Source organism: Fulmarus glacialis, unplaced genomic scaffold (assembly GCF_000690835.1).
Source record: "Fulmarus glacialis isolate BGI_N327 unplaced genomic scaffold, ASM69083v1 scaffold33746, whole genome shotgun sequence".
NCBI lineage: Eukaryota > Metazoa > Chordata > Aves > Procellariiformes > Procellariidae > Fulmarus > Fulmarus glacialis.
In genome coordinates this window covers 1-24,927 of record NW_009216778.1, presented here as the reverse complement: position 1 = coordinate 24,927, position 24,927 = coordinate 1, and the positions used below count along the sequence as shown (strand labels likewise).

Sequence of the window (24,927 nt, the reverse complement as noted above, 5' to 3'; positions counted from 1 at the left end):
ACCCCCTCGGTGCCCAGAGGGTGCAGGTACCTGCTCGGGAGCCGTGCCGGGGAGGCACAGCACCCCTGGGTGCCTGGAGGGTGCAGGTACCTGCTCGGGAGCCGTGCCGGGGAGGCACAGCACCCCTGGGTGCTCAGAGGGTGCAGGTGCCTGTGGCTCTGAAACACGTGCTCTGGCCTTCCTGCCCTCTGGTGCTCTTGCAGGGTCCTACTCTAGCCTGAAGGAGCCTCCCCGGAGCCTGCAGGCCCCTTGGGTGGCTGACCTCTTCATTTGCCCTCAGTGGGGTGCTGGTCTCTTTAGCTTTATACCTGTTCCTGCCTTGGGCTGTGCTGATGCTGTTGCTCCCAGCAGCGATGACTGTTCTGCATGCTGTTCAGAGAGGTGATTCTCCAGTTATTCCTCCTGTCCTATAAACTTCTCGTAGGTCTTGGTGGCCGGGGAGGTAGTGACACTTGGACACTTCTCTTCAATACTGGAATTAACGGACCATGTAAATAATTTTTGGGATTTTGTCGCGGGTTATTGTTGTTGGTTCTCACTTGGTTATCCCTAAAGTAATATTGGCTACTGAGGAGGTGCGTGGGCTGTGGTTGAGGAGCCCCTGCCCTTGCCGCTGGCTGGTGATCTTGGACTAGTCCTTTGGCCCCTCTGCTTTTCCTATTTGTTAAATAGGAGGGCTTGTGCTCACCTTTTTGAAATAGTAGGAGGGCTGTGGATAGAGTGTGTATAAAAAAAAATGTGTGTAGGAATTGGGAGTGATTATATGTTATACAATGATGGAGAGGAATTAAGAAAAACGACATGAAAAGGAGCAATATTTCTGTCTGTTCATGTGCACTTACATAGGATAACCTGGGCTGTCACCTGCTTCATCAGGAAAAGGGCTTGAACAGGACAATTTATCAATGTTGTTTATTTCTCAGAGTTTTTCCTATAAAAATGACTGTAAAATTATTTTGCTTATGAGCATCCTTTCAATTTTATTCTGTGAGGTCAACATGAGAGGTCACTTGCCTGGAGGGGCAATATCTTCTCTGCATAAATCTCTGGTGTACGTAGAACTTGGTATTAATTGTTTCCGTATTTTCTCTGTTCTTGTGAATCTGAATTAGCTCCAAATGCCACATGGATCTCTATAAAGAGATGTTGCTCGTGTTAGTGGGTTCAGCCTGATTTAGCAGAATTCCTCTATTTCCCGCAATAGTTCATATGTCAGGAAAATAATTGTCTTGCAGTATGCCTCCAGTCCTTAAAGAACAAACATAATTACTATATGCTCTACAGTGGAAATTCAGCCAGACTGGATAGTTTAGTTTCAGATTTATTCTGATTGTCATAAATTATGTACTTTTTTGTGCAGATAGGCTTTCTAAGTAATCAGGGTGTTGCCCAGTGTAGCAACTAGACAGTTTATATACAACGAGATTATTGAGACATTAGAGGAGAGATACCCAGAAGTCATGTGCAGTAGTGCTGCTTCTGAGCAATTGGCTGCTGTCAAAAGGTCCGTGAAGAGTCAGGACCCTTAAAGCAGGGGGTGCCTTTACAGCTTTGGCTTTTGGTGTAATGTGGAGCCAGGTAACCCCATGACCGTTCCTGTGTTAACAGGATCTTAGTCCATTATATGATGTTGGTGTTTCTAGACAGTCCTTTGTCTCTGGTCTCTGCCTCCTGGACTATTTTCAAGCAAGGATATATTTGAAATAATGTTTTTTGATTGTGCTAGTAATACCCATGAAACTGAAGTTTCATGTAGCTAGCATCCAGATTTAGGGGGGTGTTGGCTGTTTAATCAGAGCTGAGGTTGATTACAACAGGAAGATTGGGAATGGTGAACTCTGTATTAGATTTTTTTAACTTTTTTCTCTTGATCCAAGTGCTTTAGATTTAAGTGTGGTTATCTAGGTATCATCTCCTTGCAAGAATGGAGTAGGCTGTAGAAACATCACTGAGGTGAACATCTTCCCCCTTTTGCAGAAGAGTTTTTTGATCATTTTGTGAGAAAACAGATTAGAGTGGGGTCTTTCCTGATTCCCTGGTCTAGAGCTGGTTCCTTCCATTTTTCCAAAGAATATTTTTTCCTGCTCTTTTAATTGCCTTGTGGGGGAAGAAACTGGTTTGAAGTTTCAAAAAACTGTTTGAGGATCCAAATGAGGGATCTCATCTCTGCCCTGCTTCCTGTGAAGAGTTTGTTTAACTTAGGCTGGAAGATGCTCCCAGCACCTGGATGTGTTGGTTTGCAGCAGCGTTAACTCCAACTAAGGTGAATCCTTTTACTCTCCCCACAGGAATTAGAGGTATTTCAGAAGAGACAACCACTGGAGTTCACAACCTGTACAAGATGAAGGCCAATGGGACCCTGAAAGTGCCAGCTATCAATGTTAACGACTCTGTCACCAAGGTAGTGCAGCTAGAGCCCTTCTGCTATGTTCTGCTCTCTGACCAGTTTGGTGTTGGGATGTTGTCATTCCCATGCAAGTATTCCTTCTCTTGCTGAGCTATTCCTGACCTCATACTGAACAGATTTTCACCATATCCTTGAAGTGAGCCCATGATGTCTCTAATAGGACATGCCATTGTAAATACCCTGTTTTCAGAACATCAAGGGCTTTTTTTGTATGTAAGGACATGAATTCTTCTGCATTATAATAATGTGAAAACACCTTTGGAAATCGTGGCTCCTGGGGTACAGTCAGTTCCTGTGGCAAGGGGCCTGTCCTCTCTGAGTAGCTTCGAGCCCACAGGTAGGTGGCAGGTACCAGCTGGAAAAGAGAGTGTGACCTACGTGAGCTTGTGGCTGGTGCAGGAAGCATCTCGGTTGATCTGAGAAGGTATCTCTGCGAGCGGCAGTTGCAAAGGATAGGGCAGGAGGTATTTATTCCTTGCTTAGCTATATTACTGCTTCCTGAGACAAATCCTGGTGAATTGAGGGATGAGTGGGAGTGATGTTTAAAGGGTGCTGGTGCCTTTTGGATGCAGATGAATTGTAGTGGGAATTTCAGGTGTACTTAAGGTTTATGCATCTAGATGTATTTTAAATCTAGTTGCTAAATCTTTTTCAAGTTACCATACTAACATTATCCTATTGGGCATGGCAGTTCTCACTGTTTGTTTGGCCTGCTTTCTCTGCAGTTTGCTATCTGAAGAGTATCTCCTTTCTGCTCACAAAGATGATCTGGCATTTTTATTTCATAGATAGTGGGCTGGAATCCAGTTGGTCTTGGAAGAAGCTTGTTTCTCTCTCTCTTTTCACCTAGATTGTGCCTCCTGCGTAATAACTATTAATACTGTTTAGTAGATTCAGAAATTCAGATGTTTCTAAAAAAGCCTCTTGAGTGGATTTGCGTTGAGCTTACTTTATTCTAGGGCCAAACAATTGCTTATTTTCAAGTACTATTTGGTATTTATGTAGTAAAAGATTTGTACTAACCACAGTTACAGATCTCCAGGAAGACATGCAACCGAGCTGACAAATTCTGCTCTCCCAGTTTGATGTTTTCGCTTGGTGCCAGGTTCCTATGCTAGTATTTGGAGAGAGAAGGCAGGCAGCATCCAGCTCTGTTCTTCCCTCCTGCCACTCAAATGTATTTTTGGGTGGGACAGATGTCTGCATCTGGCACTCTGCTACCTTGCCTGCACAGGCACCTGGAAGGCTTTGATTGCAGTTGGGGGATTTGGTGATCAAATGTGACCATGCTGTTTTCCTCCATAAAAAGGCTTATACTGCAAGGAAAATCTGCTGGAGGACTAGAAAAGAGGATTACCAACTGGCACTAGCTTTGGAATTTGAAGGATTGGTAACACAAATTTTCTGAAATATTAATAGCTAATGTACCTGTAATAAGATTTACAGGCACTGAGTCAGGAACTTCTGTATCTGAAGTGTAACTTCTTACACATTAGACCTTGGCCAGCTTCTGAGGCTGGGAGCGATATGCCACTATACCTCATAACTTGCTCAGATAATGCATTGGAGTCACAGCTGCAACATTTTTGTATGTGGACTTTACATTTCTTATTATAAAAATTTTGTAGTTGTAAGCTGTAGACTGAAAACCAAACTGTAACATCATCTTACATGTGTTAGATGGGCACCAGCCACAGCTGCAAGGTAGGTCCCATTTGAAAGATCAGTGCCCCTATTCGCATCTAGGTATGCAGTCTTAAGATTGCTTATAGCAGAGTGCTACCTGTGTTAAGTGAAAGCAAGAATGATTGGTGACCTAAAGCTGTAGAAAGCACAGGGCAGGCTTTGAGACCAGAATTTTGCTGTGAATGGCAAGTTCTTTATACCCCTGCCTTGGGAAGCGTAGCATAACTTTGGTGGCCAGATTTTTAAAAAATTCTTGGCTTCTGTAACTCTTCAGATAATCAAATCTGTTTATATACCCCATCCTCCTGGTCAAAACAAAGGGTTCAAGGAGAAAAAGGAGGAGCATTACAAAAACCAGTACAGCAGTATGTGTTTCTGAGTTTAGGAAGATGGTCAAGTGGAGTACTATTTGACATCTGACGTAGCAGGGGAATTTTGATTTGGAGGTCTGGCTGTTAAGCTGATGTGTTAGTGTTACAGTAGGAGGATGTTGTGCGATGGGGCATTAGGAGATGAAATCCAGGGGTTCTTGGTTGCAGTGACCGGTATGGTGAATGGCTACTTGGTGGATTTTTCTAGATCTGAGCAGTGGTGAGATCTGGTAGTATTAGTGTAACTGTTCCCGGCGGAAGATGCAATTTTGATCTTCCTGGGCTGCAGGAACCAATTTTTCATGGTTGATGTGGGCAACTTGCTGCTTCTGCAGGGTGCATGTGTCTTGCAAAGATAAGAATGTGTGCTAACCAATTGGCCAGATATTCTGCTGGTGCTTTTTGCCTACCTGTGGCACTTGGTTCAGTTCATTGTTAACAGCAGCAGAGAACTGGTGAACATCTGGTTAAGGAACTCAGACCTACCTCTGTACGCAAGAATTTTGTGCTTTTACTTGATATATTCAGGTTACCTCTAACAAGTTTTTAACATGTCCAAGCCCTAGTCAGTAGACGCAAGATATTTATGAAATGCTTCTCAGCAGGGGTGTGCTGAATCCTCTATCTGGTATAACTATATAGATTGAAACTGGATAAATAAAAACATCAAACCAGGTTATCTTCTTCCCATTCCTCACTGTGATTAAAGTATTTAGCTGACTGTCAGCCTCCTGGTTTGTAGTACTTGCATATAAGGCCATTTTGTTTCTCTAAGGAATTTTTACTTGAGTCACTTTTGTTTGTTCTGAAACTGCTCCTTTTTCTTCCTCAGAGCAAGTTTGATAACCTTTATGGTTGCAGAGAGTCCCTCATCGATGGCATCAAACGTGCTACAGATGTCATGATTGCTGGAAAAGTAGCAGTCGTGGCAGGTTACGGTGATGTGGGTAAAGGCTGTGCTCAGGCCCTGCGGAGCTTTGGAGCCAGAGTTATCATCACTGAAATCGATCCCATCAACGCACTGCAGGCAGCCATGGAAGGTGAGAACTGAAGGAGATGCAGAAATTAATGCATCTGACGGGGATCTCTGCATGTCAGTGTAGAGCAATAAGTGATAGTTGGCCAAGAAAGTTTCAGTGGGTTTCAGCCCTGTCCCTGTTGAGGTAGAGGTGTCTCTGTTTAACTGTAGGAATTCTTTCCTTACAGTTAGGGACAGAGTTCATTAGTATAGGCCTTGAAGATGTGTTTGGAGTCAAGGATATAGAGACTATAGTGGGGTAAGGCCCCATTTTATAACACCTGGTTTTGAATGGGTTCCTTATCCTCCAGTTGTGCAACTCTTAACCTCCAGTGTGGGTTAAGACTTCACTAGGATATCTCCACAGTAAAACACCAGGCTTTACCTTCAGCAGATGTTTTTTGAGAGCAACGCTATGCTCTCTGCCTTTCCAGCTGTGCCCACGGCATGCTCTGGAAGCTGTGCTTCTCTTCTGTGGGTGCCTCATGTAACTCTTAGTACCAGTTTATCCCATTTCTGTTCATACCTGACTAGAACCTGCAGGTGTTGTGGGTGCACTTCCCTTTGCAACCTTGACCCCGTGAATCCAGTCCGAGTGCTGTGCTGGCTACTGCACCTATGGACATAAGACATTGAATGTATAGATCTACAGATTGGAAACAGGTGAAGGATAGATATTTTTGTGCTATGTTGGTATTTAGTAGGACAAGTATGCCCACTACCTTGCATCCTCCATAGGTCAGGTGTTGGCACAGACTTCTCTTACTCGTTCCTTCTCTGTACTTTTTGACTTGTAATACTGTAGCCCATTTTTAAATAAGTGCTGGTGGTTGGGTAGGGGAGTAACTCTTTCTCTTTTCAGGTTATGAAGTTACAACCATGGAGGAGGCCTGCAAAGAAGGCAATATCTTTGTTACCACCACCGGCTGCACTGACATTGTTCAGGGCAGGTATGGTCTAGCCACTTGCTTTAGTGAAAGCATACCTGTACAGTTAGATTTTGTAAATACAGTCATAACTTGTCAACAATGTGGTGAGGGCTAGCACACAGTCTCATTTCTGGACATCAGAATTTAGCATCAGTTTAATGAGAAATCAGGGCTTTGGTTTGTCACTTCTGCTGGATGTTGCCGCATTGCAATTGTTCCTGTCTTACAGCATGTAACGATGGAGAAACAAAAGGTGTAGAGGGATAGATAGACTTCTGGAGAATGAGAGCATCAGGGCTAAATTCTGTGTTAGGACAGATAAATGTGAACAGAAGAGGTGGGGGGATAAGGGATGGAGGGGGTCCATCTGTGAGTAGACATAGCAGACTCGAAACTAGCCTGTTCTCCATAAACTACCCTGCAGTTTTTTGTTATTGCTTGTTAGATCTCAATTATAGCCCCTCCACTCTACACAAACTCATTCCTATTTTTGCTGTTATGATGGTACATGTTGTAGTGGAAGATCAGATTAAGTGGGAGGAGATAAGGTCGTTAGTGTACAGAGATGTAAAACTGGTGGAAACTTTAAAGTCATGATGAAAATTATTTCTTCTGTGCAGGAAAGAATAACTGCAGATATTTCAGTTTTGACCAATTAAACAAAATAGTTTTACTTTCCCTACTGGGACAACATTTTCTCTCCAGTAACCTCTTATATCCTTGGGAGGTATCCTTCCCTAGAAGCTTGAGAGTTTTTTCCAGTAGACTTCACATGCCTGGAAGATTACCAGACCCATGCATCTTGTGAGAGTCAAATGGAGTCAGTGAGCCAGGCACTTTTCATTTCTCCTTGAGCAGAGCTATGGACCAGAGCATCTCTTCTGGTGCTGAAGAAAATATTTTTTTGTGCATTCACTTTTGATAGGACTTTTTCTTTTGCAGGCACTTTGAGCAGATGAAGGATGATGCGATAGTGTGTAATATTGGCCATTTTGATGTGGAAGTTGATGCAAAGTGGCTGAATGAAAATGCAGTAGAAGCAGTGAATGTCAAACCTCAGGTAAGACAGCCCTTGCACAAGCTCTCCTGCTAGAAAGAAGCAATAGCTACTCAGTGTTTCTTTCCAGAAAGGGGGGGGTGTTTCTCTTCAGGTACTTTCTGTTTCTAGCTTTCTTGGAAGCCAGTGTTGCTCTGGGCTGATCAGAATGGAGATTCTGCTCTTCCCCGATTAACCTGGAGCAAGCTGCATGTCATATTCTTTTGTTGGTATTAAAGCAATTGGTTCCAGCCAGTGCCCAAGTGTACAGTGTGGTCTCTGTTGAGAGGTGCCTGGTACGGATACATCTTTCTCCATGTGTTCCTACTTCCATGACAAACAGGAGCCTACCTCTTGGTGGTGGTTGTGTAGACAATTAATGGCATCAAGTTCATTCCATACAGAAGTCAGCTTTGATGTTTGGAGTATGGTGAGGAGGTATGGAAATGTGCTTTCTTTGATAGCTGCTAGCTGAAATCAATGCCATAACTCAGTTTCAAAAAGCAAGTTAAGTGATGAATACAGAACAGACCATTAGAGACCATATAAAACTTAAGAACAAAGCCCATAGATTGCCTGGTGGCCGATCTGAATTTTCTCTCAGGAAGCTCCTTGCTCATGCACTGCTCTGCACCAGAACAATCTTGGTCCTGGTGCAGGGTGCCAGGATTAGAGTGGATCTCAAGGGAATGTCTTCTGGGATTCTGTTAAGGCTTGAAAAAATTCACACCTCTTTCTTTTCAAAGCATTTTTTTACTTGGAGATTGAAGCCTCAGGAAAGCCTATCTGGAGCTCTGCCAAACTCAGACTTCTATTCCAGGCTTAGTGGCTTCATTTTAGAAACCTGTGTAGACCAGAAGTCTATGTGTGGGCAGACAAGGCGAGATGTTTTATCCTTGCTCAGCTTGCATTCCCACCATGTATTTACTTCAAGCTGTGGCTGTAGCTACACAGGAAAATAGGGATCTAAAAATTTCAGCTTTTCAGCTGTGTGTCCTAAAGCAGAGAAACTAAACTAAACCAAAACTGTTTTGTAACACTAGCATTGAGGGAGAAGATTACATAAAGCAAACGAGGCTGTCTGACTTGGCATGGGACTTGTAGTTACCTTTTAAAGAGGGAGTGTGCTTGCTGATAGCAGGATTCTGGGACAGGTTTTCTATTTTTTTAAAAACACCACACCCAAGCATATGTCTTAATAGATCTCAATCTGCCCTTCCAGTTTTCATAACTCCCCTGTGGCTGATTGGCCACCCACATCAAACTCTTACTAGGCAGTTGTGAGAGTCTTTTCAGTATCCTGTTTGCTGTTGGGACACTCTACTTGGGCTCAGCTAGGTAAGAAGTTATACCCTCAAGTTCTCGCTACGTTCAAGTCTGTTCTTGCCCATGACCTTAACGTGGAGCTGACTTTGCTCAACAGCTCTTGTCCTAGAGGAGCCTGCAGCTAGCTGCTTGCTTTCTGGTAGCTCAAGTTTTAAAATTAAAACTGGGACGGCTCAAAAAATAAATCTTGTTGAAGCCTAAATTGGATGTTAATATGGTAACGTACAAACTACCTGCACATGGCCATTCAATGTGGCTCTTGTCCATATGAAAAATTGTGTCACTGTTGGCAGAGGTAGTAGTCACTTTTTCTTTATATACTCTGTATTGCAGGAGCCAGTCGTCACAGATGTATTAGGTACGATGAGATGCAGTCTAGTCCAAGGTGTGAAAACTGTAACAAGTTTCTGGTTAAAAACAGAATATTACCTTTTCAAAAGGATGGAATTAGGGTCAAGGTCGTCCATATAGTTTAATGCTGAAGACTTACATCCTACCCTGAATCTCTCTGGTCTGTTAATAAACCGCAGCTGTCGCAAGCAGGATGTTCAGAGTGATGCAGAGGAGATACCTGCTCACAGAGCAAAAGCTGTGAAAATAGCCACCCAGCATTCTGTGGGTGCCACAAGTGTTTGCTTAAAAGTCATTAGCTAAAGTTTGTAAAAGGTGTCTCTGACTGACCTGAGCAGACCACCTTTGTCTCAGCTTGATGCACAGATAGCTGAAGCTGAGAGGATTTTCTGGGGGAAATAGCACTTTACCCTTGGGCTGTTCTTGTACTTTTCTTTGCCCATCTACTGGTTACCACTGGAGATGGGATGTACCTAGAGGTAAATCTGATCTTATGTGGCAATTCCACATGTTTGAAACTTTACTGAAGTGTGGATGGCCTATAGATGTGTACATTGCCAAGCCCAATAAAAGCTGGTCCCTGACTCAGGTTAGTACTTGGATTTTGTTGACTTCTAGCAGTGAATCTGAAACACTGTTAACTAGTTTGAATCTCCAGTTGGACTCTATTATTGATGTATTTAATCCTATATGTAGCTACACTGTGCTAGTGGTATACCCCTATGCTCCATTTTGTGTCTGTTTAGATTTCTTGTCCCTAAAGACTTTAGACCTGCATGACAAGGTAAGGACGTACCTGCTGAGTAGGTGTTACATGAACAAGTTCTGTGTAAAAGCTTCATTATTCTTCGTTTTCATTCTTTACGCCTGATTGCCATGGTGGCTGGGCAGTTGAGCAGGAGTGGACCAATACACATCCTAAAAGCTTACTCATTTCAAAAGGGGGAGAGGCAGGACTAGGAGGCAAAATGTGACTTTAGAGCCCCAAATTCCATGCTTAAAACAAATTAAAAGGCATTGAGTAGAAATTTGCTGCAACTACTTGACTCTTCCAGGACATGCGTTAACTTTAGGTTTAGAAACAAGCTCCCAGTAGGTATCCTGCAGCTTCTGTCCCTCACCACCTGCATGGGAATTCATCTGCATGTGTTGGGACCTTTCTCAGGGCAGCAGCGATGAGTCATTACTGTAATTGATAGAATTGTTCTTACACTGAAATCTGGGAAGGAAGTTATCAGTTTGCCACTTAGGCCATTGCTGGTTTCTCAATTTTGTTGCTCAGATTCATCAAAAGGATACTTCTGTGGTCGTCTTGTCCTCAGTCTTTCAGGGGCCTCAAGGGGAGGTCAGTCCCATGTTAAAGGTGTGACACTTTGCACTTAGCCTTAGAATAAGATATATTTTTTCACATCAGTGTTCTGGGTGAGGTATCGTATGTTTTATAATACCAGGTACTAACTCTCTAAATAGTCAAATTTTTACTAAGACCTGGCAGCTTTTTTCTATATCCTGTAGCAAGGAGTGGAATATAGTACAAGAGCAAAAATCACTAACCTCCTGTGAAGACATCTGTCTCTTGATCAGAGGATTAATACCAGAGCTGAGAGTTGCTGGACTTCAGCTAGAGGTACAGAGTAATTGTGAAAGTGTCCAACATGGTAGTTTTCAGTACGATATGGTCTCCATTCACAAGTGGTGAGCTGGTGTAAGAAATGTTTAGTACTTATTGTGCCATTCTGACTCATCTGTTGCTTTCAAGTTAAGGGGGAAATAGGCTTATTGCTGAAAAACTGGCAGGTTGTTTTGAATATGGGTTTGCACTGCAATCCTCCTCAGCTGTGTTCTGGTATTAGAGACTGATATGTAGCACAAGCTCAACTCTAGAGGGGAAGGAAAGGTCAGGGTGGGATCAATGAACTTTGGCTCTGAAAATAAATTATTCACATATGGTGTGGAGGGAAGTGTGAAGCAGCCAGAAAGTCTGGAGCAAGCTAGTTGCTGATGGGGAAAGGGAGGAGGTATTTGTGTAATGTTGGAGGTGAACATAATGCTTGGATAACTTTAATTCTACTTCTGTAGCAATTTCTTGAGCTTATGAATCAGCCTGTTTATCTGCCCGTTGATGAGATGTGTTTCCGCAGTACTGACTTAAGCCTCTGCTGGTACCACTACTATTTTGTATTTATTTCTGTGCAAAGACATTAATTGGCATTTTCTGCGTTACCCTGTGCATTGAACGAGTCATGTCAGCAGTTTGCCGAAGGTATGTGATTCCATGCACAAGCCAGCAGCTGTCCAGGTGCAAGTTGTGTGGATATAATATTTTGACACCTAAACCACCTGATTCAGACTTCAAAACTGAAGTGCTACTTAACTGCTACCTTGTAGTAGTTTAATCTGTGAATACAATGTTTAATATAAGTAATATTGTAGTTGTTCTCAGGGTTTTTAGTGTTCTGCTTTCTAGCTGCTTCCTTCTTTGTTGCATTACTTCCTCCCATAATCTTACGATAGCCCATATGGTATTTTTTGGGTGGACTGTCACCAATGGAGAATCAGCATCCGTAAGAAGTATTGCAACTGCTCAGTGGAGAGCATTCTTACTAACCCTACCTTGCTGTACTGCTCTTGGACAGGAAAAATTAAGAATGTTACTTAGGGCTTCTGTTTGAGGTGGTTACTTCTACATATGTTGTGCTGAAAACATAATAGTCTGTTATATGAACCCAAGAAGTAGAAAATAGTGCTGCGATTGAAGCACAGCTGGGGAAGACAGCTGGAGGCACAGACCTGCTCTGCAGGCAGAGTATCTGTTCTAATAAAATGGTTTCTATTGGTTTACTTGTTACAGCTCTGCTAAGGACCTGCACAGATGTTTTTTCAGAAGATGATATTGTTACAATAAAAACTTCATCCCACATGGCTTTTAACTTACAGGCCAAAGCTTTAAGAATAAAACTGAAAGTGATGTGTGTTTTGCTTCATATTGAATAACTTTTGAGACTAAGTATAAATACAGCTGTGGGGAGGGACCCTTTTAGGTCTTTCACAGTTGCTGTGCTATGACAGCATAAGATAAATGGACTTGTCTAAAGCATTAACCTTTAGTCAAAGTTGGTCTTTTAAGTTTTTCTAAAGGTTTGCTCTACTCCCATGTGCTTGGCGTGACATGAGCAATAAATACCAGTGAATACTGAACATTCTTGTAACTTATAGGCCATATTGGCATTTCATTCTGGGCTTTAATATTGTAATCTCCTACAGGGGTGAAGGCAGGGGAGAGAAGAGCTAGTGACTGGTAGAAAGGAGAAGCAGAGTTAACTTTAACATTGCAGAAGCCCAATCTGGCTGAGACAGTTAAGGCACGTGTTAAGTGACATTATCTTCTGAATTGTGTGGGACTCTCTCATATAGCTGAAGACCCGACTCCTTAGCCCATCTGAGACTTGATTCTGTGTGCAGAGTCCTGTTGTCCCTAGCATAGCTTGGAAGTCAGTCTGAGTGGAGGACCATGTCTTTGGCCCCTTGAGAGCAAAAGAGGGTACACCAGAAGCTGGGACAGCTGTTAATTATACTGTACAGCATTGGCCTTATGGAAGTGGGAAGAGTTACAGGGAAGCAGTTTCAGCAGGCAGAGGACTCTGGCTCCTACCCCTGTGTTAGATGCAAAGGCTCTGCACTGTTGCATGCAGAGGTGTTCCCTCCTCTCTCCACACCAGTTGTTACAATTAGGCATACATGAACTGCATTTTACTGCTAGCAGCATGCTCCCCACCACAGCTGTCTGACACAACATGCATGTGGAAAAACCAGAAGAACTGGATAACTGGTTAAATATGAAGCAGATGCTAAGATTCATGTTGTGTGAAGTCCAGAGTAGCTACAGGCTTCACAAACATGGTCTGGGAATTGAGGGAGGGGGCTCTCAATTGCAACACAGACTTTGATTACAAGCTCACTGCTGAATTGTTGATGTGGGAAGAAAGCCCACCAAGCTTTGCATGATTTAAAAAGCTCTCTTTACCCTGACATCACACTGCTCTTGCTTTTTTCCCACCTAGGTGGATCGCTATACGCTGAGGAATGGCCGTCATATTATACTGCTAGCGGAGGGCAGACTGGTCAACTTGGGCTGTGCCATGGGTCACCCTAGCTTTGTCATGAGCAATTCCTTCACCAACCAGGTGCTGGCACAGATCGAGCTGTGGACCAATAGTGACAAATACTCTGTCGGAGTCCATTTCCTGCCAAAGAAGGTGAGTTAGAATAGCAGAAAGATGCAAGTTTGTAAGGAAGCTAACTTCAGATGTGGTCACAAACATTTGTTTCATTTGTGCTAGAGTTCATTTTCCTACTGAATAGTGTTGTTGCAAGGAGCTTCTGTCCCTCAGTGAATGCATGGCTTTGGTCATGCCGAGTCTGAAGTGGGCTGTCTTCTGTGGCTAACCTGTTGTGCAGAACTGGGACTTGTCTGTCACATGCAATAGGAACATCCAGTCACTTTTTGGCTTGACCTGGGGCTCTTCCATAATGTGCTCGGAAGCCCTGTGCTGTCTCAGGGTAGTCAGGGAGCTTCTCCCAACCAACTTGTTCCTTCTGCTGAATGTTGGCATTCACAGCAAGCTTTCACATGCCTATCCAGCAGCAAAGCCTAGTGGGGCAGAGTTGAAGCTGGAGTGAAACTAGGAATTGCTTTTACTCTGGTTGGTAGAGTCTGGGTCCCATCTGCACCTGAGCAGAGCTTATCACAATCTGGTCCTAATAGCTTCACAAAATATTAATGACAGATTCCCTTGGATTTCCCTTTAAACTTATCTCTGCATTCTTTGTTCTTGGAAAAATCTGGATCATATCACAACTCAGAAATGCCTTTTATAAAACTAACATGGTTTTAATTTTCCAAAACAAGCCTGAGAATTTGAGGTGGTAATTGAAAAAGATGCTGCAGTTAAATCCCACTGCCTTTGGAATGCAGCCTGGCATGAGGCTAAATGTGAAAATACTTTTCATTTGGGAGGTAAAATGTGTGTGTTTGGGTTTACTTATGAAGTGTTTGCTGAAGACTTAAGCTTCCAGAACTATCCGTTAATGATCAAACAAAGCATACCAGAAATACAGTGTAGGAGTTGATCAGCAAGCTGACACTTACCATCTTCAAAGGAAAATTTTCTTGACAGTTCTCTCAAAAATGATAGTCCAATGTGGCTAATAAAATGTGGCTTCATCCTCTTCCTGAATAACAATTTTTAGTAAGCATACTTGAACTGGAAATGAGAAGTAATGCCCAGATCTGTTACTTAAAGTTGCATGTTAGTGGAGCATATGGCAGTGATCTTTTCAGGTTTGTATACTGTGACAAAATGCTCTTTTTACCCTCTGCGCTCCGTAGAGAATTTTAAAGAGTAAAGCAGTTGCCTTGTCAGAACCAACAAAAGGCGGGCAGAAGAGCTTTCTCTGATAATTTTCTGGCTAGTATATTTCCTTGTTCTGTGTAGTAGCTTTGAGGTCCAAATGTAAAATTTAAGAATTACCAAGTACCTTACATTGCGCTTTTTTTGACTGCAAGAATATCGCTTTGATGATCAGCTATTACAAACATGCACACTTTCTGCAATGTGTGTTCCTGGAAATCTAGGCACACTGTTGTGTCCATGTTCTTGGCACTAAATCTGTTCGTCCTTATGCTCAGCTATCTGATTTTAAGGTAAAAATGTCAGCTTACCTTCATCTAAATTTGTGTACCTTTTTATCTAAATTTTGAAGTCCCCAAGCTGAAGCAGCTGTGAAACAACTTATCTCTGCTGCAGTTTGAGAACCTGATCTGGGAGATGTCAGGGACTCAGCTCCTTTTCAGGCGGGTGTAATCTGTCTTAAACTTGCTGGAAATGCACCAATCAGGTCTTTGCGTGTCAGTCTAATCAACTAGCTATGCATTAAATTTTTAATCCTTTTTTTTTTTCTGGCAGGATCTACTAAGCTTAAATACTTGTTTCCCTTCTAAACAGAGTCCTTCCAGTTAGCATTTTTCTTTCATGATTTTCCTGACTCTTACGTCGTGTTCGGTAGCTTTCATGGTTCGCTTCCACATTCTTCAACCACTTCATCTTATGTTTTTTTAATTTTGTCTTTTGTCAACCACCTTTGGCTGTGTTGGTTCTCAAGAGATGTTGGCAGTTCCATGTTCTCAAGAGATGTTGGCAGTTCTACTATGAGCAGGTTGAGCTGCAGTGAATTATACTCTGTACAGTTGTAGCTTTTTACCTGGTTCATTGCAATGGGATTACTTCAGAGTAGTTGCTTGTTACCACACTCTCTTTGAACGGGAAATTTAGGACTAGTTATTGAATCATTTAGGACATGCTGGTTCACACAAGCTGAAGATCTGGCCCTTGATTGTTTTGTTGATTTATTGCCCTTCAAATATATTGCAACCTTTCACATCTGTTTAACTAGTATGGGGGTGCTGCTGGAATTTAGACTTACCTTTTATCTGTTTCCTTAGCAATGATTACTTGTATTTTGCAGAAATTACAAACAGTGGTCAAACTTGTCCTTCTGTTGTAACTCAGTAGCACCTGATCCCTTCTTAGTGCTGTCCTTTCTATCTTTGAATACCCTTTATGGCTGTCCATTCTCCTCTGATGTAGCAGCTGGTTTGCCATTTTACTGTTTGTTTTCTGACTCTTCTGTACCTATCTCCTGTAGCACTTAACTGTCTTGTAACTTTACACATTTTTCAATCCCTTGAGTTTGCATGTCTGCCTGATACCTCTGGGATAAAAATAGTATATCAACATTTCCATCTGAAGGTAGTTTTGTGCTCAGAGCAGATGCCTCTGCACTCAAGCAGGTGAGGTGTGTTGGCAGGAAAAGAGCTGTCTGACTGTTCATCTGTGTCAGTCTGTTAAGTCCTCCTTGGAGCTGCTATTGGTTTTCATGTATTCATTTCTCACTGTTGACCATGACTTCCTGAACTACTAGGACTCTGTTATGCTGATATTCTTTCTTGTCTCATTGTTTTGTTTTCCAGCTGGATGAAGCTGTGGCTGCTGCTCATCTGGAGAAGCTGTGTGTGAAGCTGACGAAGCTGAGTGACAAGCAGGCCAAATACCTAGGTTTATCAAGAGATGGGCCATTCAAGCCAGACCACTACAGATACTGAGCAGGTGGCACTACCCAAAGAACAAAGTGCAGGGATACAACCTTCCAAAGCTCTTGTGTGTGCTGGGCTTCTGAGAACAAGCCCTTTGCTGTACTCCTCTCAGTGCTGCAGAACCCCTCCCCTTACCAAGGGAGCTTCAGGGCCTCATTGTTAGTGAAAGAGGATCACTCTGACTCTTGGAATTAGAATTGGTTACTGAGGTAATGTCATGGTGAAAAGGATCCTATGTACCTTTTATTAGCTCCTAATGTCCCAATAAGGGGAGCAGAACAGAAGATTGCTAAATTAAAATGCATAATCCTGTCAAACATGTGGCTGACCAGCCTCTTTGAACAGGCTAACCAATAAGATGGAGAACGGTTTCTACAGGGAGATGCTTTCTGCTGTGCCCTGCTCAAATTAGATGAATCCTGTTAGGAGGCTGGCAGTGTCAGGCTTCTCTCCACAAAGGTGCCCTACCTGAAGTGCATGTTGTGAAACTGGAGGAAGTAGGGAGGAGTATAGGTTGCTTGGTCTCCTTCCTATATAATCAACTTAATCTCCTACTCCGAGATTAGAGCTGGAGTTTTTTTCTGGGTTAATTTACTCCATCAGTTTTGGTCAGAACAAAGACCCTTCTATGCTTCTTCCATACCAACTCGAGGAGGGGTGAGGCAAGAGTGTCGTGAACGGCTGAGAAGCCACTGAGGGGATGGTTAGGTTTAGGGACCTTGTTTGATCCTCTGAAAGCACCAGCAGCACACTTCTACCCCCAACTTGATTTTTCTGAGTTGTCATGTCTGCTGTATCATTTTTGTCACTGACTCAAAGTGCTTTTATTAAAGATCTGACTGTGGCCTGACTTGTGTTTTGTATAGTGAGATGCTTTGGGTTTTGCATGGATTTGTCTACTTTTGTGTGATCCTTAAGCTACTGAAAATAGTTAATGTATCCACGTGGGGTTTCCTCAAGGCAAAAGCCAGTGCTGTGGCTAGTCTGCATCATATACTTGAGCTGGGAAAAGCTGCTCCTCAGGTTATTTAAATATTTGAAAGGCTGAATCTTACAGGAAAAACACTCTTCCCGTCAGCCCACACAGATTTATCTCCATATATGTCATGGAAGTCCTCTCTTGCCATGGTCCTCTTCAGTCAACGTTATACAGCAGGCCACCTCTGTTTCTGGGTGTAAGAAGAAAGGTTTGGTATGGTGTTAAAACATGCTTGAAGAGCTCTGAGATTCATGTCCAAGCACCAGGTGTGATGTCAGTGAGCAATTAACAAATGGTATAGAGTATGAACTGTTGGAGGAGGAAAAAAGGGGGATGAGTAAACAAGGTGTTGCTCAGTATGCAACTCTTTTTAATTGCTTTGTTTTGCATTGACCTCTAAAAAGCACCAATTTTAACTGAATTTGGGTCCCATGAATCCCAAAGGGGATTATCCTTTAAACTTACATATATACACTAAGCTCTACACAGACACATGCACTGTTGCAGTAAACATCTAAATGTAGGTGATGGTCACCTTGTGTCATACATAGCTGCATGTGGCAGAGAATAATGATGATAGAAAATGTCATTGTAGTAGAACAAATGCAATAGAAAAACAAGGACTGGGTGTTGTCTGTCTTGTTCTTCATTAGTTTCCTCTAGCTGGGCTTTGGCTTCTCTAAACCCAGTTCTCAGCTGAACGTCTGCTATCCTGAAGTACAGGGTTGTAACTCTGCTGTGAGACTTGGATCATGGATACATAGAATAACTTAATTAGGAAGGGCCACCTGGAGGTCTCTGGTTCATCCCTGTTGTCATACCAGGGCCAATTAGATCATGTTGGAGATCAGCTTGCCCAGGTGAGTTTCAGTTGTCTCTGGGGACAGAGATCAAGTAACCTCCTTGGGCTTGTCTCCCAATACTTGACCACCCTCTAGATGAAAATATTTTTCTGTACATTTAACTGGAATTTCCTGTGTTGCAGCCTATGCTCATTGCTTCTCATTTTATCCCTCTGCACCTCTGAGAAGGGTCTAGCTCCATCTTCACTACATGCTTGCATTAGGTAGTCATAGGCAGCAATAAATCCCCCTTCACCTTCTCCAGGTTGAATAAACCCACATCTTAGTCTCTTTGTGTGTCCTATGCTTCAGTCCCATGATCATCTTGGTGGCCCTCTGTACTCAGATGGATGTTCTCAGGTATGTCAATGTTGTCATTATACTGGGGAGCCAAAACTGGATGCAGGTGTCTTTAAAGTGCCAAAGAGGAGAAGGATCCCTCCTCTTGACCTGCTGGCTCTGCTTTTGTTGGTACAGCTCTGGATATAGTTTGGCTGCTTTACTGCATGGGCAGTCAAGGACCTTACACTTCACAGTCTCTGGAGGAAAGACTGCCTTCACCTTTCCATCTTTGATCAGTTTTGTTTGGGTTTTTTTGAGTAACAGATCCAGCAGAGCATCTCCCTTGGTTGGCTCATTGACCACCTGTGTCAAGAAATTGGCCTTGATGGTCTCCGTAAATCTGGATTGCTTGTGCACAAACCTGCTGCCCTTCCAGCAGATGCCAGAGTGACTGAGATGAAATCTGCCAGGGTTTGCTATCAAGAGGCTTTTTCCAGCTGTCTAAAGAAATTTTCAGCTACCTCCTATTCTGGTCTTTGTGGTCTTTGTCAGATGCCACCACAGACCACCTGAGTTGGTCTGTCCTCTGATACTTAACCCAGAAACTTGACTCAATTCTCAAAGAATTGCAGTCTCACAGAAGTTAAAGATGAAAGGGCTAGCTGACACCCTGAATTTGTCTAAGTACATATTCCATTGGGTGATCAATGTACAGTGTGTTATGATAGCAGTGTGCTTTTTTGTTTGAAATGGTTTTTTGGGGGGAAGATTTGTTAAGAATGTTTTAGCGTGGGGCCTAGCTACCAGTGGTTCTGTGTTAATGATGCTTTGTTGTCGTTTTGTATGTTGGGTAGTGGGTCAGGACCTTTTCCCTCCCCCCCCATTTCTGTTTTTGTTCATTACAGATTGTTTGCAGAATTCATGTATTTAATATGGAGAAAAATCTATTTGTGTGTGTATATACATATATATGTTTAGTTTTCCTCAGAAGACTTGAGATCTTGTGTTTCCTGGTTATTGCAGCTCTTAGGAAGTCTGGTAGACATTAGGCTCAGGGGCAGCAGCTCCTGAGTTTCCAAAAATATTTCTAGTGAGAGATTCTGTGTGCAAACTGTGCCTGGAGAGCCCAATACAAATTCATGTTGTTTAGCCCCTCTTCAAACTCCAGAGGCTTTAAGTACATGAAATCACGATTCTGTAGATGAGTCAGGGAAGTGTCCAGGCACCAGCAGCTTGACCAGGTCTGAAACATCTCGTCTGCTTTGCAAGGCCAGGGCACTAAAGCATCACTGCGAGAAGGAAGGGAACTGTCTAGTGACTTCCTAGCACAGCATTTGCATTGATCAAACTTATGAAAATCTGATTTGCTGCCGAAAATATAGTAGTTTGAGCAAGCTAACAATGTGGTAATTTGACTTGAAACATGGTCTGAGTTGATAAAATACAAAATTTATATTTGGAATATATTCTGCTAGATCTTCTATTTTACTGGTTGAAGAGGACTAGATCAAACACATATTATTGGCAGAATTTCTGTTTCTCCCTCCCACTCCCTGCAGTGCAATTGTGGTTTAGTGCTGCCTGCAGAAGAAATGCTATGCCCGGTACCTGTCAACAGTATGGTTTGTGAATTAGCAGCGTTAATGCAAGAGGGCGTTTGATATTTTTGTTCAGCTCTTATTGTGCACTGTGTAGCCATTGTTCGGGTACAGCTCAGCAGCCTCTCTTCCTAAACGGGGCCATCTTACCTCTTGCTGTGGCATGAGCTATACTTTGGCCAAACTAATGTGTTGTTTCAGTTTGAACTCTTCCTCAAGGGCAATTTTGAATAACCTTTACAGTAAAATATGCAGATTTCACTTCTGTTTCAGAAGCTTTCCAGAATGGATGGAAGACCTTGAAACATGACCTTTGTAGCAGCTAATTTCCTTTAAAAAAATGTATATTATTGTCTCATGTCCTGACTCCCTGCTAGTTTCTCAACAGGTGTCCGATCTGTATTGAAGGAAAAGCGTGCCCAGGTGGCCAAGAAGGCCAACGCCATCCTGGCCTGTATCAGAACTAGTGTGGCCAGCAGGAGGAGGGAGGTGATCGTGCCCCTGTACTCGGCCCTGGTGAGGCCGCACCTCGAATCCTCTGTTCAGTTTTGGGCCCCTCACTCCAAGAAGGACATTGAGGTGCTGGAGCGTGTCCAGAGAAGGGCAACGAAGCTGGTGAAGGGCCTGGAGCACAAGTCTGATGAGGAGCGGCTGAGGGAACTGGGGCTGTTTAGCCTGGAGAAGAGGAGGCTGAGGGGAGACCTCATCGCGCTCTACAACGACCTGAAAGGAGGTTGTAGCGAGGTGGGGGTTGGTCTCTTCTCCCAAGTAACAAGTGATAGAACAAGAGGAAACAGCCTCAAGTTGTGCCACAGAAATTTAGATTGGATATTTGGAACAATTTCTTGACCGAAAGGGTTGTCAAGCATTGGAACAGACTGCCCAGGGAAGTGGTTAAATACCCTGGAGGTATTTAAAAGATGTATAGATGTAGCATTTAGGGGCATGGTTTAGTGGTGGACTTGGCAGTGTTGGGTTTATGGTTGGACTCGGTGATCTTAAAGGTCTTTTCCAAACTATGAGATTCTATGAAATCACTCAGCCTTACTGCTTACTTGCTTTTTATTGGCAAAAGCACATCTGCTGTCACTGAGAGTTTCACTAAATCATCTACAACTAATTTTTTAGCTGTTTTCTCATTTTTTTGTTTTTAATCTACATGCAATTAATTAGTATTCAGTCTAGCCTGAGGTTGAGCATCTTGATTCCCTGAATACGGATTGTCTGTCCCACCGTGATTACCTTACAATGGTTTTAGCAGGAGCTAATGAATGAAGAACAATAGCACCGAAGACAGCCCAGCATCTGTAGGTACCAAGGCTCACGAATGCCCCCTCCTCAGCGCTGGAACCCCCTGCGTCAGCTCATATGGCATCCCATGTCTGGCATCGTGAGTCATATGACAGTGGCAGACTGCAGCTTTTCTCACTTGTGTGACACTGCACAGCTGATGTCACGTAGATGGGGTGAGATGCGAGCCGCAGGCTCTCTGCATCTGACACACAGGATCCCAGAGAGGGGAGATGGGTCATTGCGCTGTATTGCAAATATAGATACCTTCATACAGGCAGGGATGAGAGTGTGAAGTGGGAACAAATGCAGGTTTCATACTCAAGTTTGTGAAACTCAACAGGTCTAGTGTATGGGCAAGCAGGGTGATGCACTTAACTGTACACTTGCACATGTTCTCTATGAAAGGTACTGCGAGGAGGCTGTCCCGGAGCAGCGAGGAGCGCTGCTCAACTGTGGAGTTCGTCGGGCTCGTGTCCTCAACCAGGCTGAGCAAATGGAGTAAGTCTTAGAGAGCCCTGCCTTCCAGTTCATCAGTCTCTTCCTCCAATTTTGTTTGCAGGCTCACTTTGAAAGGCAAAAATAAAAGAAATGAGATTTCCCACTGTGCATAAATGAGGTCCAGTTTTGAAAAGTGTGTACAGTATGTCAGAGGAATGTGGAGAGGTGGTGTGTGCTCTTTTTCATAAAATAGGGATCGACTCAGATTTACAGCTTCCCTCGCCACCTATCCCCCAAACACTGGCAACCACTGGCTGAGAACTGGGAAATGCCTAAGTCCACTCTAGTTAATACCTGTTCCTCAAATTTAGCCATTCCTAGCTATTAATTTAACAGGGATTTTTAAGTAATCAGGAAACCCGCCCCAGTAATAAAGTAGTGCTAAAACAGACCTGTTTACCACACTGGGAAAAATTCTTGTTTAATGCTATGTGCAATTTCAGTTTGTTTTTCAACATCTTCAGTAGTTTCTGCTGGCCCACTGCCTTTAGTGTGGTTAGGCTGTCCCAGGGTGGTAGTGAGCACCATCTTCTCGGGCAGTCTGCCCCTGCAAAATGATTGAACCTGGTGGTAAAATGAAATTAATGATGAGGGATTGTACTCCTAGTCTTTAGACAGGTCTCTGATTTGGCCAAGAAGAGTAATTACATATTTTCTCAAATGTCTTTCAGGTTCATTTTCTTTTAATGCTTTCCTTGTTGTTACTGGTGAGCATACTATTCTAAATATGGCAACTCTTGCTCCTGTTTTCCCTCCACTGTTGAGTCAGAAGTAATAAGACAGTACAGGCTGTACGTTTTTCTCCATTTATCTCAACCAGATACACTAATGTCCATGATTTTTAAAAAGGAACTGATTTGCAATAGTCTTGCTAGGTCCTGCTCTTTAGTTTTTTTGCATGGCTAGATGTTCTGTGAAATGGAGATTGATGGAGGAGTACAGATAGCCTTAGGAAATATGGATCACTGCGAGCAGAGAACAAAGGATGGGTAAATGAATGTTCCACTGATGACACTGTGATTCATGACTGAGCTTGTTTTCATAGCAGTGGTTCTTCTTAATGATTCCATGATTCTATGATGATATGAAGTTTGTCAGAAGCCAACTGTGGCTTTTAGCCTTTGGGGCTTTTTTGTTAAGATAAATCAAATGTAGTAAGCGTACACTGTAAAGCCTCAGTAGTTCTTGCAGTAGCATTGCTTGCTACTGGACAACTTTGCATAATTATAAGAAGCATTAATTGCAATTAAGTATTTTTTTTTCCTTTTTTAAAATCACTAACCTTTCATGAGTGGTTTGCATGCCAACTTAGAAAAAGCAAAACCAAACAAAAGACTGAAAGAAGAAAGAAAAAAGTCCTGTGGAAAAATACTTCCAGACGCTAACAGGATGAAAACAAAAAGGGTTTAAGGTTCTGCAGCATCCTTTTGATCTGGTAGGGGACTGACATCCCTTCTGCTTGTCTAATTCCCTGAAATTCCATAGCAGAGTGATTAAACTCTTCCAGATATTTAGAAAGTCTACAGCAAAGTTTGCACTTCTTGTTCCATCTGTAGACTCCAGAGACACTTTTCAGCAAACCTGTTACTTTTCTGTAGCGCTCTGATTTTGGTTTCATCAACTGGGAAGTCACTTCCATAAGGGAATATTAAATGGGCCACACTGATAGGTATGTGCTCCTTTTCCCTGATGGAACAGCAGCATTTTAAAAGTAAACTGAACAGCATCTTAGTTGCAATATTGCAGATGTTGGAAGCACCTTTAAATGCTTAGTAATCAGGCTGACACCCAGATTTTGTTCTGAGCCAGTGCTTACTGTAGGCATCTGCTTTGCATTATTAACTTGATTTCCACTCAGAACAAACATTTGGTGGTCCTGTTTTTCCTCCCTTCCAGAACTTGCTTCCAATGTGTATTTTATTAACAACTGGATACAAACTGCTTTTGACCCTTTTTGGCAGTGAAGGCCTTTGCCTGTGGTATGGTCTGACCTGCCACTGAAATGCCATTTTGTAGGTAAAGGAACCACGTCTTTGACCAAACCCTTGCACTTAGGAGAAAGCAGTAGTGATGGAGGGATGTTGAACAAGTTGAGGAGAATAAAGGGAAGTAAACCATCTGGTATGCTCATTTAGTGCTCCAAAAATTTGCTTCCCAAATGGAGAAATTATTATGAATTGAATCACAGCTTTATAGCTAGGAGGTCTTTTAAATACTAAAACCTTCTAGCTTAAAGTGGTCTGGCTCTGCCAGATATTTCTGAGGCCTTTTCAGAATGAGGGACCCCTGGCTGTCGAATTACTTTAAATACATCTGCTCCCATTCCCATTCTAGAAGACTTAAAGAACTGCTGTCTTTCACCATTAGGTGAAAGACCATTAGCCTTTAATGAATTTATATGTTTTTTTTTAAATGCCACACTTGTTTGTTATGGAACACAAGGAAGAGTGAGACTGTATATTCTCATGGTTGATTTCTGGCTATTACTGTTATAAGTTGTATAATGCTGTCGTTTACTTATTTGAGGCAGCTGTGCAGAGTGAAGGGATGCCCATATGAGATCAAGACTGACATTTTAGCTGAGGAAACTGCCAAAAATAGCAAGGGTACCACAAGAACACTGTTATTAGCTAAATCACCTGGTGGTAGAGAGTGAGCGATGATTTTAATATACTTTAATAAACACTCTTAATAGAAGATTTCCACTGATTCCAAGGGGCCTGAACTGGATCACTAGAGAGGGTATATTTTTGTCTTTTCCTGCCTTTATATGTGGCACATATGAATTGTGTTATGACGCTATATCCTGGTGTCAGCTGGGGTAGAGTTAATTTCCTTCCTAGTAGCTGGTATAGTGCTGTGTTTTGGATTTAGCATGAGAATAATGTGATAACACACTGATGGTTTAGTTGTTGCTGAGCAGTGTTTATACTAAGTCAAGGAGTCTTTCAGCTTCCCATGCTCTGCCAGCGGGGAGATGCACAAGAAGCTGGGAGAGAGCACAGCCAGGACAGCTGACCCAAACTGGCCAAAGGGATATTCCATACCATATGACGTCCTGCTAAGTATATAAGCTGGGGGGAGTTGGCCGGGGGGCAGTGACCGCTGCTCGGGACCTGCCTGGCTGTCGGTCGGTGGGTGGTGAGCAGTTGCATCAC

The 24,927-nt window shown here is 42.8% G+C and overlaps 1 protein-coding gene across 1 annotated transcript in view; it reads left to right on the top strand.

Annotated features, from left to right (window-relative positions):
• AHCY (adenosylhomocysteinase) overlaps positions 1–16,495 on the top strand; it is a 25,256-nt gene extending 8,761 nt beyond the window's left edge. Inside the window, exons 4-9 of the mRNA XM_009579428.1 lie at positions 2,289–2,401; positions 5,297–5,504; positions 6,345–6,432; positions 7,354–7,471; positions 13,186–13,380; positions 16,155–16,495. Coding sequence (XP_009577723.1) covers positions 2,289–2,401; positions 5,297–5,504; positions 6,345–6,432; positions 7,354–7,471; positions 13,186–13,380; positions 16,155–16,286 — 854 coding nt within the window. The 3' untranslated portion in view covers positions 16,287–16,495. The remainder of the gene's footprint in view (positions 1–2,288; positions 2,402–5,296; positions 5,505–6,344; positions 6,433–7,353; positions 7,472–13,185; positions 13,381–16,154) is intronic.
• Positions 16,496–24,927: the final 8,432 nt, after the last annotated feature.